The sequence below is a fragment of the Equus quagga genome, chromosome 22 (assembly GCF_021613505.1).
Source record: "Equus quagga isolate Etosha38 chromosome 22, UCLA_HA_Equagga_1.0, whole genome shotgun sequence".
Lineage (NCBI taxonomy): Eukaryota > Metazoa > Chordata > Mammalia > Perissodactyla > Equidae > Equus > Equus quagga.
The window spans coordinates 5,134,380-5,153,338 of NC_060288.1; the positions used below are offsets into that span (position 1 = coordinate 5,134,380).

General features: G+C 34.6%; 1 protein-coding gene across 1 annotated transcript in view; it reads right to left on the minus strand.

The window, feature by feature from the left end:
* Positions 1-18,959, minus strand: part of ADAM2 (ADAM metallopeptidase domain 2) — a 135,674-nt gene that overhangs the window by 40,658 nt on the left and 76,057 nt on the right. Inside the window, exons 13-15 of the mRNA XM_046648810.1 lie at positions 16,620-16,800; positions 14,821-14,913; positions 14,496-14,691 (exon numbers count right to left, since the gene is read on the minus strand). Coding sequence (XP_046504766.1) covers positions 14,496-14,691; positions 14,821-14,913; positions 16,620-16,800 — 470 coding nt within the window. The remainder of the gene's footprint in view (positions 1-14,495; positions 14,692-14,820; positions 14,914-16,619; positions 16,801-18,959) is intronic.

An 18,959-nucleotide genomic window follows, 5' to 3' on the forward strand; every position in this document is an offset into this window, starting at 1 on the left:
AAAAATATACTTAGGAGCAAAATTAACCAAAGAGGTGAAAAAACTTGTACAATGAAACCCACAAAATGTTGCTGATCAAAATTAAAGAAGATACAAATAGCTGGAAAGACATTCTGTGCTTATGGGTTGGAAAAGTAATACTATGATGACAATATTACCGAAAGTTATCTACAGCTTCAATGAAAACCTTATCAAAATATACACAATGTGTTTTTGCAGAAAAAGAAAAATTCACCATAAAATCCATATGGAATCTCAAAGGACCTCAAATAGGATAATGTTTGAGAAATGTTCAAAAACGGAGAACAAACTTTGAGATCTCGTGCTTCCTGATTTTCAAATTAACTGTAAAGCTACAGTATTCTAAATAATGTTGTATTGTCATAAACACACACACACACACATATATATATACCAATGGAATAAAATAAAGATCTCAGAAATAAATCCTTCCATAGATGCTATAATTTTTCATAAGGATGCCAAACCATTCCCTGGAAAAGGGCAGTCTTTTCAACAATTTATATTGAGAAAACTGGATATCCACATGAAAAAGAATGAAGATGAACCCTTTCCTTACGTGATATACAAAAATTAATTCCAAATGGATCAGATACCTAAATGTAAGGGCAAAAACTATGAAACTCTTAGAAGAAGATACAGAGGAAATGCTTTTTAACTCTGAATTTGACAATCATTTCTTGCATATGATGCCAAAAGTAAAGGCAACAAAAGAAAATATAGATCAAAATTTTAAAAACATTTGTGCATGGAAATCAATAGAGTGAAATCAGCCCACAGAATGGGAGAAAATATTTGAAAATCATGTATCTGATAAAGGGTTAATATCTGGAGTATATAAAGAAACTGTACAACTCAACAATAACAAAAAACAACTGAAAAACAATTAAAAATGGGCAAATGACTAAAATAGACATTTCTCCAAAGAAGATATAAAAATAGCCAATAAGCACATGAAAAGATATTCCACATTACTAATCATTAGGAAAATGCAAATCAAAACCACAACAAGATACAATCGCATACCCATTAGGATGGCCAGGATCAGAAAAAAGGAAAATAACAAGTGTTGGCAAGGATGTGGAGAAGTTGGAACTCTTGTGCATTGTTGATGGAGATGTAAAATGATGGAGCCACCGTGGGAAACAGTGCGGCGGTTACTCAAAAAAGTAAAAATAAAATTAGCATATGATTCAGCAATTTCACTTCTGGGTACATACACAAAAGAATTGAAAGTAGAGACTTGAATGATAGCTATATACCCATGTCCATAGCAGCATCATTCACAGTAGCCAAAAGGTGGAAGTAACCCAAGTGTCCAGTGACAGAAGAGTGGATAAGCAAAATGTGATACACACACACACACACACACACACACACACACACACACAGTGGAATATTATTCAGCCTTAAAAAGGAAAGACATTCTGACATATAGATGAACCTTGAAGATAGTATGCTAAGTGCAATAAGGCAGTCACAAAAGGACAGATAGTGTATGATAGCACTTAAATAAGGTACCAACAGTAGTCAGTTTCTTAGAGACAGAAAGAATGGTGTTTACTAGGAGTGAATAGAGGAGTGAGACATTGTTTAATGGGTATGGAGTTCAGCTTGGGCAAATGAAAAGCATTCTGGAGATGGATGATGGTGATGTTTGCAAAATAATGTGAGTGCATTTAATTATCAGACATTTTCTGATATATAGAAATAGTAGGGATCCACTAAAAATAACTATTAGAACTAGTAAAGGATTTCAAGACGAAATTCAAAGGAAATTCAAAACAAATTTCAAAGGAAAAATTACCCCTGAGAGAGAATTGAAACTGTGTAAAAAGAACCCCTGCAATAAGGGGCAGTTCTGACTGAAGTGGAAGAGGCGGAAATTCCTTTCTGGAAAGAAAAATCGTCACCTTCATGAGTCACAAAAATTTATGGCTGGCTGGGAGCAATACCAAGGTACGTGGCCTTCCCTGGAGGAGTGGGGAACCTGAGCTGGGGAGTGTTACTGCTATAACCAACTTTTGGACTCACCACAACCAAGATGAGTGTCCTAATATCTGGCTTTACTGGCTATTAACTACAATGAGGAATACCTCTAGAAAAGCTATTGGATGTAAGTGGAAAAAAGCTGGCTCTTAAAGGGCCCATGCACAAATTCACCCATTTTGGGATGCAATCTAAAATCACCAGAAAGAAAGGTGTACAGCCCTTTCTTGAAAAGAGACTCACCTGATACACCCTGGGCACATCTCAGTGAGAGGTGAGCCCTCTCCAGGGATTGAGACATTGGCAACAGCCATTATTGTGACTTAGTATAGGTGTGCTGACACAGAAGCTGGCAGACACCATTGGATTTCTTCCACTGGCTTGTTAGCCCAGGGTCTGCCCAGCAACCTAGAGCACTGATTTAATACAGCTCAGCCAGAGTAAGAGGCCCACCCTAAGGACTGGCCCCACCCAATAGAAAGCCCTTGGGAAACTTGTGGGCCTGCATAGACTGGTGCCTGGATCCTCTACAGGCAGGCAAGTGGGTCCAACATTGCAGGGTAGGGTGTGAGCTATGAAGAGGTAGAGTGTATGAGGCCCTGGTAGAGTGTGTGGGGGCCTCTGCAGTGGGGTGACTGGTCTGCTTCAGGGGATAAGGATGTGTGCAAGGACCAGGACTGTGTTGACAGTGTGTGTGGACCAGTGGGCCATGGGACCTGTCAGCTGCAGAGACTTGTGCATCCTCCAAAAGCCACAGAAATGATTGCCCCCACCTTCCAAAGCATGAAACAACTGGGGGCTCCAATGCCTGCGGCCAGCCCTACTAGCTGCAAGCATGAGAGAGCTGACAACAGCCTTATAGGCCAGAGGCCTACAGCAATTATAAGCCCCTGAGCCTATCAACTAGCCACACTGGGGACCTACTCACTTAACAGAAAAACTGCAACATGAAGGTGCTATCAGACCTTGCAGCCAACTGTGCTAGGGCTCCACAAGATCAAGAGACATAGCTGACTCACCTGATACATAGATAAAAGCACAGAGAAAGAGGCAAAATGAGGAGGAGAAGTAATGCATTTCAAGCAAGGGAACAGGGAAAAACCTTAGAAAAAGAAATGAAACAGAAATAAACAATTTACCTGACAAACAGTTCAAACAAAAAGGTATAAAGGTGCTCACTGATCTTGGGAGAAGATGGGTGAACTCAGTGAGAGCTTCGACAGATAATTGGAAAATATAAAAAAGAACTAATCAGAAATGAAGACTACAATACTGGAAATGAAAAATTCACTACAGGGACTCAATAGCAGAATAGATGATACAGAAGAAGGGATCAGTGAGCTGAATGAAAGAATAGAGGAAATCACCCAAGCAACAGATAAAAGAAAAAAGAATTAGAAAGAACAAGGACAGGCTAAGGGAACTCTAGGACAACATCAAGTACACTAGCTTTCATATTATAGATGTCTCAGAAGGAGAAGAGAGAGACAAAGGGACAGAGAATATATCTGAAGAAATAATAGCTGAAAAGTTTCCTAACCTACAGAAGGAAACAGACATCCAGGTACAGGAAGCACAGAGAGCACCAACCAAGATAAACCCAAGAAGCCCAGATCAATATACATTATATTTAAAATGTCCAAAGTTAAAGAGAGAATCCTAAAAGCAGCAAGAGAAATGCAACAAGTGACATATAAAGGAAACCTCATAAGGCTATCAGTTGACTTTTTAGCAGAAGCTTTACAGACCAGAAGGGAGTGGAATGATATATTTAAAGTGCTGAAAGGAAAAACCTACAGCTAAGAATACTCTACCCAGCAAGGTTGCCGTTCAGAATTGAAGGAGAGATAAAGAGTTTAAGAGACAAGCAAAAATTAAAGGAGTTTATTACCAAGAAACCAATTTTATAGGAAATGGTAAAGGGCCTTCTTTAAGTGGGAAAGAGAAGAACACAAATAGGAATAAGAAAATTAACCAAAAAAAGTAATAAAATTACTGGTAAAGGGAAAAATACAGTAAAGGTAACAGATCAATCACCTATGAAGATAATATGAAGGTCAAAAGACAAAAATACTAAAATTACCTATTTCAATGATAAGACAGTAATGGATACACATGCAGGAAGAAGAGGTCAAATATGATATCAAAAACAAAATGTGGGATGATGGAAGTAAAAGAGTAGAACTTTTAGCAAGAGGTCAAACTTAGAAGGCAATCAACTCAATATGGATTGCTATATACATAGGTTATTATATAGAAAACTCATGATAATCACAAACCAGAAACCTATAATAAATGCACAAAAAATTAAGATAAAGAAACCCAAACATAATACTAAAGAAAGCCATCAAACCACAAGGGAAAAGAGCAAGAGAAGAAAGGAACAGAGAAGTACGACTAAAGCACCTAGAAAAAAAATAACAAAATGGCAATAAGTACATAGTTATCAATAGCTACTTTAAACGTCAATGGACTAAATGCTCCAATCAAAAGATATAGGGTGGTCAACTGGATAATAAACAAGACCCATATATATGCTGCATACAAGAGACGTACTTCAGACCTAAAGACACTCAGAAACTGAAAGTGAAGGGATAGAAAAAGATACTCCATGCAAATGGCAAAGAAAATAAAGCTGGGGTAGCAATACATATATCAGACAAAATAGACTTTAAAACATAAACCATAACAAGAGACAAGAAAGACACTACATAATGATAAAGGGAACAATCCAACAAGAGGATACAACACGTGTAAATATCTATCCACCCAATAAAGGAGCACCTAAATATAGAAAAAAATTATTAACAGACACAGACAGTAACGCAATAATAGTTGGGGCCTTGAACACTCCACTTACACCAATGGATAGACCATCCAAACAGAAAATCAATACGGAAACATTGGCCTTAAAAGACACATTAGAGCAGATGGACTTAGTAGACAAATATAGAACGTTCCACCCCAAAACCACAGAATACACATTCTTTTCAAATGCACATGGGACATTCTCCAGGATTGATCACATATTAGATCACAAAAAAAGTCTCAATAAATTTAAGAAGATTGAAATAATACCAAGCATCTTTTCTCTCCACCAAGGTATGAAACTGGAAAGCAACTACAGGAAGAAAATTGGAAAAACCACAAATATGTGGAGATTACACAAAATGCTACTGAAAAACAATTGGGTCAATGAAGGAATCAAAGGAAACATCAAAAAATATGTGGAAGGAAATGAAAGTGAAAATACAACATGCCCAAATCTATGGGATACAGCCAAGCGATTCTAAGAGGGACGTTTATAGCTATACAGGCCTACCTCAACAAATGAGAAAAATGTCAAAGAAACAAGCTAACAGAGCAGCTAAAGGAACTTGAAAAAGAAGAACAAGGCCCAAAATCAGTAGAAGGAAAGAAATAATAAAAATCAGAATGAAAATACATGAAATAGAGACTTAAAAAACAATTAAAAAATTAATGAAACTAAGAGCTGGTTCTTTGAAAAGATAAGCAAAGTGACAAAACTTTTCCTGGACTCACCAAACAAAAAGAAAGAGAGAAGCCTCAAATAAATAAAATCAGAAATGAAAGAGGAGAAATTACAACGGACACCTCAGAAATACAAAAGATCATGAAAGAATTATATGAAAAGCTATATGCCAACAAATTAGACAATCTAGAAGAAATGGATAAATTCTTAGAATCATACAACCTTCCAAAAGTGAATAAGAAGAAATAGAGAATTTGAATAGACAAATCACCAGTAAGGAGATCAAAACAGTAATCAAAAACCTGCCCCAAAATAAGAGGCCAGGAGCCAACGGCCTCCCTGGAGAATTCTACAAACCATTGAAAGAAGACTTAATACCTATCTTTCTAAAACTCTTCCAAAAAATTGAAGAGAAGAGAAAGCTTCTTAACTCATTCTATAAAGCCAGCATTACTCTGATACCAAAACCAGGCAAGGCTAACACAAAAAAAGAAAATTACAGGCCAACGTCACTGATGAATGTCAATGCAAAAATCCTCAACATTATACTAGCAAGTCAAATATAATGGTACATTAAAAAGATCATACACCATGTTCAAGTGGAATTTATCCCAGAGATTACAGGGATGCTTCAACATCTTCAAATCACCAACATGATATACCACATTAACAAAATGAATAAAAATCACATGATCATCCCAACAGATGCAGAGAAAGCATTTGACAAGATACAGCATCCATTTATGACAAAAACTCTGAATAAAATGGGTATAAAAGATAAGTACCTCAACATAATAAAAGCCATATATGACAAACACACAGCTAATACCATTCTCAATGGAGAAAAACTGAAAGTTATCCCTCTAAGAACAGAAACAAGACAAGAATGCCCATTTTCACCATTCTTATTTAACACAGTATTGGAAGTCTTGGAGCGGTCAGGCAAGAAAAAGAAATAAAAGGGATCCAGATTGGAAAGGAAGAAGTGAAACTGTCACCATTTGCAGATGACATGATTTTATATATAGAAAACCCTAAAGAATCCACTAAAAAACTTACATAAATAATAAAGGAATACAGTCAAGCTGGAGCATACAAAATCAACATAAAAAATCCATTGTGTTTCTATACACAAACAATGAAGTCACAGATATAGAAATTAAGAATACAATCCCATTTACAATCACAACAAAAAGAATAAAATACCTGGGAATAAACTTAACTAAGGAGATAAAAGACCTTTACCCTGAAAAGTATAAAACATCATTGAAAGAAATTGAAGAAGACACAAAGAAATGAAAAGATGTTTCATGCTCTTGGATGGGAAGAATTAACATACTTAATAAGTCCATCCGTCCTAAAGCAATCTCCAGATGCAGTGCCATCCCTATCAAAGTTCCAACAAGATTTTTCACAGAAATAGAACAAAGAATCCTAAAATTTATATATAACAACAGAAGACCCTGAATAGCCAAAGGAATCCTGAGAAAAAAAGAACAAAGCTGGAGGTATCACAGTCTCTGATTTCAAAATATACTATAAGGCTATAGCAGCCAAAACAGCATGGTACTGGCACAAAAACAGAGACACAGATCGATGGAACAGAATTGCGAGCCTATAAATAAACCCACATGTCTACGGACAGCTAATTTTTGACAAGGGAGCCAAGAACGTACATTGGAGAAAAGAAACGTCCATAATTGGGGTTGGGAAAACTGGACAGCCACATGCAAAAGAATGAAAGTAGACCATTGTCTTACATCATACACAAAAATTAACTCACAATGGATTAAAGAATTGAATGTAAGACCTGGAACCATTAAACTTCTAGAAGAAAACATAAGCAGTACGCTCTTCAATATCAGTCTTGGCAGCGTATTTTCAAGTGTCATATCTGACAAGGCAAGGAAAACAATAGAAAAAATAAACAAATGGGACTACATCAAACTACAAAGCTTCTGAACAGCAAAATAAACCATCAACAAAACAGAAGACAACCTAACAACTGGTAGAAGATATTTGCAAACCATATATCTGATAAGGGGTTAATATACAAAATATACAAAGAATTCACTCATCTCAACAACAAAAAAACTAACAACCCAGTTAAAAAATGGGCAAAATCTTCAAGAAATGGTGCTGGGAAAATTGGACAGGCACATGCAAAACAAATGATAGTAGAACATTATCTTTCTCCATACACAAAAATAGACTCAAAATAGACAAAAACTTGAAGGTAAGACCTGAAACCATAGAATTGCTGGAAGGAAATATAGGCAGCGCACTCTCTGACATCAGTCTTAAAAGGATATTTTCGAATACTCTGTCTATGCAGACAAGGGAAACAAAATAAAAAATAAATAGGTGGGACTTCATCAGACTGAAGAGTTTCTGGAAGGTGAAGGGAAACCAAGATTAAAGCCAAAGGACAACCCACCAACTGGGAGAAAATACTTGCAAATCACATATCTGACAAGGGGTGAATCTCCCTTGTATATAAAGAACTCACAGAACTGAACTAGAAAAAAGCAAACAATCCAATCAAAAAGTGGGCAGAGGGTACAAATAGAAATTTTTCCATAGACGTTATACTGATGGCCAATAGGCACATGAAAACATGCTCAACATCACTAATCATCATGGAAATGCAAATCAAAACTACAATGAGATATCACCTTACATCTGTTATAATGGCTATAATCACTAAGACAAAAAATAACAAATGTTGGAGAGTTTGTGGAGAAAAGGGAGCCCTCACACAATGCTAGTGGGAATGCAAACTGGTGCAGTCACTAAGGAAAACAGTATGGAGATTTCTCAAAAAGTTAAAAATAGAAATATATGACCCAGCTATCCCACTCCTGGGTATTTATCCAAAAAACTTGAAATCAACATTTTAAAGAGACTTATGCACCCCTATGTTCACTGAAGCATTATCATAACAGCCAAGATGTGGAAGCAGCCCACGTGTCCATCGACTGATGATTAGATAAAGAAGATGTGGTATGGATATATACAATGGAATACTACTCAGCCCTAAGAAACCATGAAATCTGGCCATTCGTGACAACATGGACAGATCTGGAGGGTATTATGCTAAGTGAATAAGTTGGAGAAAGTCAAATACTGTATGATCTCACTCATAGGTAGATGATAAAAACAATGACAAACAAACACATAGAAAGAGAGATTGGATTGGTGGTTACCAAAGGGGAGGGGGGAGGGAGGAGGGTGAAAGGGGTGATTAGACACCTGTGTGTGGTGCTGGATTGTGATTAGTCTTTGGGCGGTGAAAGTGATGTAATCTACACAGAAATCGAAATATAATGATGTACACCTGAAATTTATACAATGTTATAAACCAATGTTATCACAATAAAAAATAAAATAAAATAAACTACAGCTACACACACAAAAATCAATTGATAACTATACAGGAGTAATGAACAACCCAAAAATGAAGTTAAGAAAAATCTTATCTATAACAGTATTAAAAAGAATAAAATATCAAGAAATAAATTTCACAAAAGAAATATAAGGCTTGTACACTGATAATTACAAAACTATACAAAACTTAAATGAAGATCCAAATAATTGGAAAGACATTCCATGTCCATAGACTGGGAGCCTTAATATGGTTGATATAACATTACACCTCAAATTGATACGCAGATTCAACACAATTACTACCAAAATTCCAGCTGCCTTTTTTTGCAATTGACAGGTTGATTCTAAAATTCAAGAAATGCAAGAGATCCAGATATCCAAAATAATCTTCAAAAGAAGAAAAAAGTTGGATTACTCAAATTTCCTGATTTGAAACAAACTACAAAGCTACAGTAATCAAGGCAGTGTGCTACTGACACAAGCATATAGACATATAGCTCAGTGCAATAGAACAGAGAGTTTGGAAATAAACCCTTACTTTTATGGTCAAGGATTTTTCAGCAGAGGTGCCAAGTCAATTAGGTGAGGGTATAGTCAACTTTTCAACAGTGATGCTGAGACAACTGGGCATGCTAAAGAATTAAGTTGGAACAATTTTTCATGCCATACACAAAAATTAACTGAAAATGGATTATAGACCCAAATTTAAGAGCAAGAGCTATAAAGCTCTTAGAAGAAAACAAAGGAGTAAGTCAGGACTTTGAATTGGGGAATGTTTTCTTAGATATGATGCCTAAAACACAAGCACAAAAGAAAAAAATAAATATATTGAACTTCATTAAAATCAAACGTTGTAATTCAAAAGAGGTCATCAGGAAAGTGAGGAAATAATCTACAAAATGGGAGAAAATATTTGCAAAACATGAATTAGGCAATAAACCTGTATCCAGAGTATATAAGGAACTATTACAACTCAATAATTTAAAGACAACCCAATTAAAAACTTGGTAAGGGATTTAAAGACAACCCAATTAAAAACTTGGTAAGGGATTTAAATAGACATTTCTCCAAAGAAGATATAGAAATGGCCAATAAGCACGTGAACATATGCTCATCATTAGTCATCAGGTAAGTGCAAATCAAAACTACATGATACTACTTCACAGCCTTTAGATCACAGAATAACTCAGTATTACATGGACATCAACTCAATGAAAATTAATGTATGAATTAATTTATAAATCTTGTTTTTAAATTCATTTGGAAGAACAGAAGGCCAAGTCAAGATATACGAAGAAATATAAAAAGCTAAGATGGCTTGCCTTGAGATGTTAGAATAATTATAAAGGCAGAGAAATTAAAACAGTGTAGGACTGGCATAGGTAGAGAAAAGTAACCAAGAGAATAGAAGACAAAACTGAGAGACATTGACACATTTAGGTTTAAAGATAACCAGCCAATAAACCAACCAAACAAGCTCTTAGTATATAGCAGATACTGCATTGCCCTCCATTCAGGAGTATTAAATAGTGACAGCTAAGGTGGTTATCAATATGCCGTAACATTAAATTGGATACATATCAAACAACACAGACACAAACACATTCCTTCCCTCGTCCCAGGCAAGCATTACTCTTCTTTCTGTCTCTATATATTTGTGTGTATTCTGTACACTTAATATAAATAGAATTGTAGAATATCTTGTCCTTCGTGACTTGTTTCCTTAGCTTTGCGTAATGTTTTCAAAATTCACCCACACTGAGCAAATATCAGCACTTCATTAATTTTTATTGCCTAATAATACTACATATTTTGTTTACTTATCCATCAGTTGATGGACATTTGGGTTGTTTCTACCGTTTGGCTGTTATGAATAATGGTGCTATGGACATTTGTATATAAGGTTTTTTGGGGATATATGTTTACAATTCTCTTGGGTACATACCAGGGGTAAAATTGCTATGTTCAACATTTTGAAAAACTGCCAAAATGTTTTCTAAAGCAGCTACACTATTTTATATTCTCAGCAGTAATGCACAATAGTTCTGATTTTGCTACATCCTAACACTTGCTATTGTCTTTTTTAAATTATAGCCATCCCAATGAATGTGAACAAGTATCTTGTTGTGGTTTTGATTTGCATTTCCTTAACGACAAATGATTCTGAGCATCTTTCCTGTGACTGGCCATTTCTGTCTTTTTTTGAAAAATGTCTATTCAAATTTTTTGCCTATTTTTTAATTTGGGCTATTTGTCTTTTTATTAAGTCGAGCAAGTTCTTTACATATATTGTATACGATTCTATTATCAGAAATATGATTTGCAAATACGTTTTCCCATTCCTTGAGTTTCTTTTCACTTTCTTGATGATATCTTTAGAAGAACAAAAGCTTTTTAAAATGTTGGTGAGGTCCAATTCATGGCTTTTTCTTTTGGCTCTTGTGCTTTGGGTGTCATATCTAAGAAAGCAGTGCCTAATCCAAGGTCACTAAGATTTATGCAAATGTTTTCCTCTAAAAGTTTTATGGTTTTTGCTGTTACATTTAGGCCTATGATACATTTCAAGTTAATTCTTGTGTTTGGTATGAGGTAGGAGTTCAAATTCATTCTTCCGCCTGTGACTATACAGTTGTTCAAGTACATTTGTTGAAAAGACATGAAGGGTATTTTTGCTTGTTACAAAATCCTAGGTGGGCAATTCCTTTCTTTTAGCCCATGAGAGGTGGCTTTATTTTGTCTTCTGGCTTCGTAATTGTTGAGAAATGAGAAGTCTGTTTCTTTTTTGCTCCCTTAAAGGCATTGTGTCTCCTCCAAATGCCCCAGATGTTTTTGTTCTCCTCTGTTTATTTTCTAGCAGTTTTGCTATGATGTCTTTATGTGTTTTTTTTTTTTCTTTAAAGACATCCTTCTTAAGATTCTTAGACTATCTTGAATTTGGGAGTTGACCTATTCCATTTGGAAAATTATTGGTCCTTATCTTATTGCTTCTTTCCATTCTCTATCTTATCTTTTTAATGACTCCCTCTCCTGAGTTGGGCAGATTGGGTGAGGTAGTAATCACTTAAATCCAATCAAGCAATTAAATGGCTAAGGGCTGATGTGTAGTTTGATTCTGGATCTACCTCTTTATTTTGGGTATGGACCTTGCAAGCTACTGATTGAGAGCTTTGCAAGCATTTATCTTCTCTTCACTGAAAGTCTGCCAGGGATAAATATGTAACCTTTAGAGAATCTCAGAACAATTTCCCAGCCTACACTAATACAAGTACTTCAAAATGTAACAAAAGCTTTTAGGAAAAGACTAAGATTTTCTGGATGCAAGATTCCTTCACCATTGGGTCTTTGACCATCTTGTGACTACAGGGAAGTTTGTAATGTCTTTTTTTTTTTTTTTTTGAGGAAGCTTAGCCCTGAGCTAAGATCCGCTACCAATTCTCCTCTTTTTGCTGAGGAAGATTGGCCCTGAGCTAACATCTGTGCCCATATTCCTCTTCTTTATATGTGGGACGCCTGCCACAGCATGGCTTGATATGTGGTCCATAGGTCCGCACCCGGGATACGAGAACTGACAAACCCTGGCCACCTAAGGGGAGCATGTGAATTTAATCACTTCACCACTGGCCGGCCCCTGTAATGTCTTTTTAATGTTTTTGACCTAATTGACCAAGTTCCTGAGCAGCTTTCAAGCTCCAAGAATGCCTCATGGAAAAACAATGGTCTACGGTCTTGACAACCCCCCCTCCAACCCCTTAAATTCCAACTGCTAAAACGTTTTAATCATTTTTTCTAGTAGAAGACTTCTGCCCAAGCCAAGCCTGATCTTCAACTTTCAGAATCTGCAATGTCCCTAGGAACATAAATGGCTGACAGTAGTCCCCTAATATATGCAAAGTTTCCCTCCTGTGGAAGTTTAGACCATTAGTTTTCTTTGGTTTCACTGTATTCTAATGGCTTTAAAAATATCATCAACACAATGTTTCTTGATTTTTCTAGTCATTTTCTTGTGATTGCATCTGTCACTACCTACTACATCCTTTCCATAACTTTAATATTTAATACAGGTTTTAATGTAATTGCTAAATATTTAAATATAAATAATCTGCCTTAGTATTTGTTTTCCTATTCTATGTTCTTTTTTTCACTGCTATTGCCTTCTTTTGTGTTAATCAAATATTTTCATTGCCTTTATTTTGTTCCCTTTATTAGCTTTTAGTTTCACATTATTTTATCATTCTTCTTGTAGTTAGATTATAAAACGAATATTTGATTTATACCAATTTTTCATTTCTCTATGTATGTATATTAGTCAACAACGGCTTTTACTAATTTCTATGATTATCCTGTCTTTTGCCTTAATTATTCCCTCTCCTGGTTTAGTCTCCCCTTTTTTTGACAATACTTACAGAGATGAATTTGGAAAGTAAATGCAAATACTTCCCATTTTTGTATCTATCATTTTAGTATTGGGGTGAATTTCTCAATTCCACCTGTCAGATTAAACAGAAGTTCTACCTTTTCAGTGATTTAACCAATGTACTTTCTAAAAAAACTTTAACAGTATACCTTTCAATTCAAAATCTTATTTTCCTTTCTCTTACTTTCTCTTTCTATCTCATTTCTATGTCTATCTCTATTTCATCTCTATGTCTATCTCTATCTCTTCTCTCTATATATATATATATGTCTTTCTCTCTTCAAAATTTCCTCACTGTGGTTCCAAATCACCCATTTCCTCGGGAGAGCACTTTCCCATTTTATAAGTTTCTTTCCTTGTGTCTTTATGTGGCCTTTCTTCAAACCAATAGTCATTCTGATTGAATGTTCATTTTGGGAGTTGATAATCACTTTACAACTCCCTTTTACACAGACATTAGAGTTGGCATTGCTACCTATTCCACTTGAGATAGAATTGACCCACCTGGCTATTTCTATGAATATTCTAAATATTTCCTCTGTCAATTGCTCTTGATTCTTCTGATATGGACATGAAATACTGTTGTCATTGCTGCTGTTTCCATTTTCTTCAGCAAATGATTCTATGTATATTTTGTACCATGGCTTTCCTTTTTGTTTTCAACCTTAGTTCATACCATTTTTAAATGATTTCATAGGTCCTGGATTTCCATGACTTCTCTTTGGGTTTTTCATGAGTCATCCTTGAAGTTCCCCAGTATGAACATGTGCATTTGTCTGTGGGTGTCTGTATGTTTGGTTTAAATTGTATTCATATGCCATCTTATATTTATGACCCTTTTAATGTCCATAGCCATAAGTATTTATTCTATAATTACTAAGAAAACCATAGAGATGGGGTGAGGGAGGGAAGTGTAGATGGTTTTCAGTCTTCCTTTTTCTGTCCTAAATGCAGATCCCATAGACTTTGAATGTTTCTCTTTATTATTTTGTGGAAATAATTCTGAATTTTAAACCCAGACAACTTGCATGATTTTGTTCCTTATAGTATTCCTCTTCTCTTTCTATAATCCTTTAAAATATTTAAACTAGAAGTCACATTTATTTAAAAAATCACAATTATATATCAAAATCTATTTCTTTTCAGTTTCCAGAAAAACACATATATGGAAAATCAAATTATAATAAATACCTTCACCAAATGTATCCTCACATTGTTTTAACCCACTCCTACATTTTCCTTCCAGACAAAACCATTGATTCTCTGAACATGAGCGCCCATCCTGAACATAAAAGTTATCTTGACATGATGCAGATGATCCATTGCAATATTCAGGGAGATCACATTCATCAAAGGTAGCCCTACACTCTTCTCCTTTCGCCTTAAACTGATGGGAGCAAGCAAATGATACTGAATAAAGCAGAATGTGAACATTATAATTATTATATATTAAATATTATAAAGAATGATAACTTTGCTTACATAGGTAATATGGAAATTTTGAAGAGGCCCTTACCTTACATTCATCACAGCATTCTCCTCCAGCACACTCTGAATCAGCCGATAGTCTACATGTACCAGCTTCGCAGCATGCATCACTAGCACATTCCTGAAAAGAAAATCAAATGCTCTGAAGTATCTTTTATTTACATTGGATAGGTATTTTAATGATGTAAACATATTATATAATATACAAATAGATGCTTAACTTACATGTGTGCAAACAGAGAAAAAAGCCACTTATTCACTCATTTAACAGACACTGATTGGTTACCTACTATGTGTGAGACTGTGTATTTGCTATGTCCTTAGAGTAGGTTTGACTCTATTGGTAGTAGGATTTTCCAAAGCCCTAGAGTGCACCAAAGCCAAGATACCAAGAAGATCTCTGGCTCTTGTAGACAAAGAGATAGCTAAATACAAGATATGAAATAAACAGAAGTTATGATTTTAACAATTTCATTATAGTGACTAGTTCTTAATCAACCTTTATGAATCTATTCAATTTTAATGTCTGTAACTTTTATGGGATATTCAAAGTTTGCTTTACTTTTAATTCTTGAAAGATGAAGAGCTAGAAAATAGTATTTCTGAACATGACGGAAATGATCACCTTTATAACATTCCTCTGTATCTTATTATGTATAGTTCAATGCTATAATTCATCTATCTATGCCCAGTGATTCTGCTTTTAAAAATTCTATTATTAAGCTTAATAAAAGCAACAAATAAGTAAGGAGAGGGCTAGAGAGACAGTGTATTCACACACACACACATTCACATTTTTAAATTTCCAGGGATTTGAAATATGGTTAGTTGGGCAAAAAAATTTCAGTGAGTTACACAAAAGTAAATCATGGATTTCAGTAGTCTGAATGAGTTATAGCATGATACTAGGGCACAGTAAATTTGCATTATTTTACAGGACTATTCTGCCAAATCAATGTCACTGCTATTGCTAACTATGGGGGATTCCAGAGGTGAAGTTATATCACAGGGGCGTGGGACTCAATTAGATGACATTTAACAGAGCTAAGACACACTACTCTCAATTTTTATTAGAAACTTTCAAGGTGTTTTCGTTTGGATCCAAACAAGCAAAAACAAGTAGGTACTGGGGAATAATTCCTGAAAAAGCACATCACCCAACTAAGTATCTGAAAGCACACTTTTCATGTTGGAGAGGGTACACGTGAATGACCTTGACTGTTGCAGTAGGGAACACTGAACTCCATTCATGTCTTCTTGATTCTGTCAGGTCCATAACACTCACTCTTAGTCTCACAGTCTCTGTCTTCTTCATTTTATTCCCTTTATCTCTACCCTTTCACCTCCCTCCAATCTAGCAGCTTTATCTGACTAAGATTTCTGTGGGTTGGAAAAACTGGCTTTTATTGCTTATGTATAGCTCAAATTTTTTTGACTTAAAGATTGACATGGTTTAAAATATTCAAAGCCACAAATGTGTCTCCTATGTTTTCTTGTTCAATTGTAAAAGCTTTATTTCTGTCTTTCTGAATGGCAGAGGATCTTAGGTTAAGAAGAAATCCTAGGGAAGAATATACTCAGGGTAAGTGTAAAGCTAGGTCAACTCAGCTATGGGATTAATGACCTTGAGAATCACCATATAGATAATCTATAAACCACTGAGTCCATATGCCAATATATAAGTGCACTCATTAGTTTATTATAATCCCTAGTGCCTTCTTTGTAGAAAAGTGAGTTTGACAAATTAGGGAAAATGGCAATGTAACACTACAAAAATTAATAATTTTTATGTAATTCTGGCATATATTCTTCCAAATTAGTACCAACCTCTTCACTCCCACAGTCACATTGTTCTCCTTGTTCCACTTGTTGATTACCACACTCTGCATCTTTGTATGATGGATCTAAACGTGGCTGATTTTGAAGACATTGGGACTTTGGCTTTGAAATAAAACGTGCAAAATCTTCCATGCTGCAGTTGCTAAAGTTCTTCACACCACTGAAATGACTAAAAATGCATCAAACTTCAATTTTTTTGTAAGCATTGCTTCCATAAACCACCTAGCCTCAGAATAAAGTTATTTAATAGCATTCCACAACATACAAAATGCTCAATTTTGTTAGCGTCAAACTTTTATTTTGTGTGCATGGGAAGTCAATTGAGCAAGAATTTATGCTAAATATTTTTAGTAGAAATAACTAATCAATAAATTTTATTGGTTTTTGTATTACACTTATTAGTGACACTGCTTTCTCTTGAAGATCTGACCTCACAAAGTGCTCCATCTCTATTTCATTTGTGGCTTCCTTTTCCTTTCATGACTTCTAAATATTATAATACCATTGTATTAACAAAAGAGATTGGGCTTTTCCCTTCTTTATATTTATTCATAGGCAATCTCATCCAATTCTATATTTTAAATAACACCTGTACTTGACAACTCAAATATTTATTTCTCTAATATAAACTTATCTAAATTCTAGAGTCCAATATCCAATTCTTTACTCAGTGTTTACAAAGAGATAACATTTCTAAGCACAAATCTAAGATGCCACCCTTTTACCTCTCTTTATTCCCTTTGTGACACCTATTTTTCTTCAAAATATTTATCCACAACTGGAATATTATTTATTTAATTATTTATTGATTAGCTTGTCCTACTAATTTTTAGCTCCAGGAGAAAAACATTCCAATTGTTTTGTTCACTAACACAAAGTTAAGAGCACAATGATTATTTTTAAAAAATGAATGAGTGTATGGTTGAAACCATGTGTTTTAAATAGTAGATTCTTTAGTTGCTGTTTCATTATAATTTCTACTATTCTGAATAGTATTAACATGTAAAAAATATAATCGTGAATGTATATAATTAGTAATTAGATATACATAACATGGACTTAGTGAATTTTAAGGCAATAGACTCAAAACCTAGTCATTTAGATTACTACAGGAAAGTGTTATTCACATGAGGACCTCGAACAAATTAGAGATTTTTGAACAAACTACCAATTTTGGTATTTTTCTTTTCATGGTCACATCCTCCTTGAACATACTCATTTGTTATAGTAACCACAAATAATGGATTTATTACTACTTTGCCAATAATTCAGATGATTTCTACCTAAATACCAGAAACCAAAAGGAGAAAAAGCAATAGAACTTTAATATTACTAAGAACCAGGCAATGCAAGATATGTTTACTACGTGTTAACTTGCTTACAGGGTAAAAAAGGCTTTCTGGTAAAAAAAACTAATGTTGTCATTAGAAAGAAAACATCAACCATAATTATGTCCAGTTGGAGAATTTATTTGCATTTTGAATCTCTGCCCAGATTTGATGGATGTTTCCATTCTCTATTCTTCCATATTCTCCCATCATCTTCCTTATGATAATAGAGCCTCTTATGTTCAGTTAATACATGGCTTCATTGTATGATGCCTACATTTCTTAGCCTTTTGTAAAGATAGGAGTGGACATGTAGAAAGGTCAGATAATTGGCCTAATCAGTCTGATAATTGATCTCAATCAGGACATTACTGTTTTAATCAGACGTTCATTTCCCCACCAAAAAATTGCAAAACATTGACAACAGGATGGAATGTTCTCATCACAATGAGATAGAGAATAATAGAATGGAGCATCTTTTCCTCAATCCATAAAGTAAACATGTGTCCAATATTTTGCATTTTTTAGAAGAAATAACACTCAGAAATGAAATGAATAAAACCTGTCTTCAAATATAACTTTGAAGAAATTATCAGAGGGATCTCAATTACTAACCAAAAACAGAAAAATAACACTCAATACATACTTTTAACTTCTACAGCATAAAGGGAATCAAGGAAAAATGGAAAAGAGATAAAAATAAACACTTTTGTTAAATGTCTCAATAAACTTCAAAAGATGTACATCTAAATATATATTTTTGGATGACAACCAAAATTAAATCAGAAATCAATAACAAAACGACATTTAGAGTATCCACAAATGTTCAAAAATAACTGACATGTTTCTAAAATAATCCACTAAACAAAGAAGGAAACACAAAGAAAGTTTGAAAATATTTCAACTAAATGAAAAAGAAATATAAAATATCAAATTTTGTGGTAAGTAATTGAAATGTTGGTTACAAGTAAATGTATAGCTTCAAAATTCTTAAACAAAA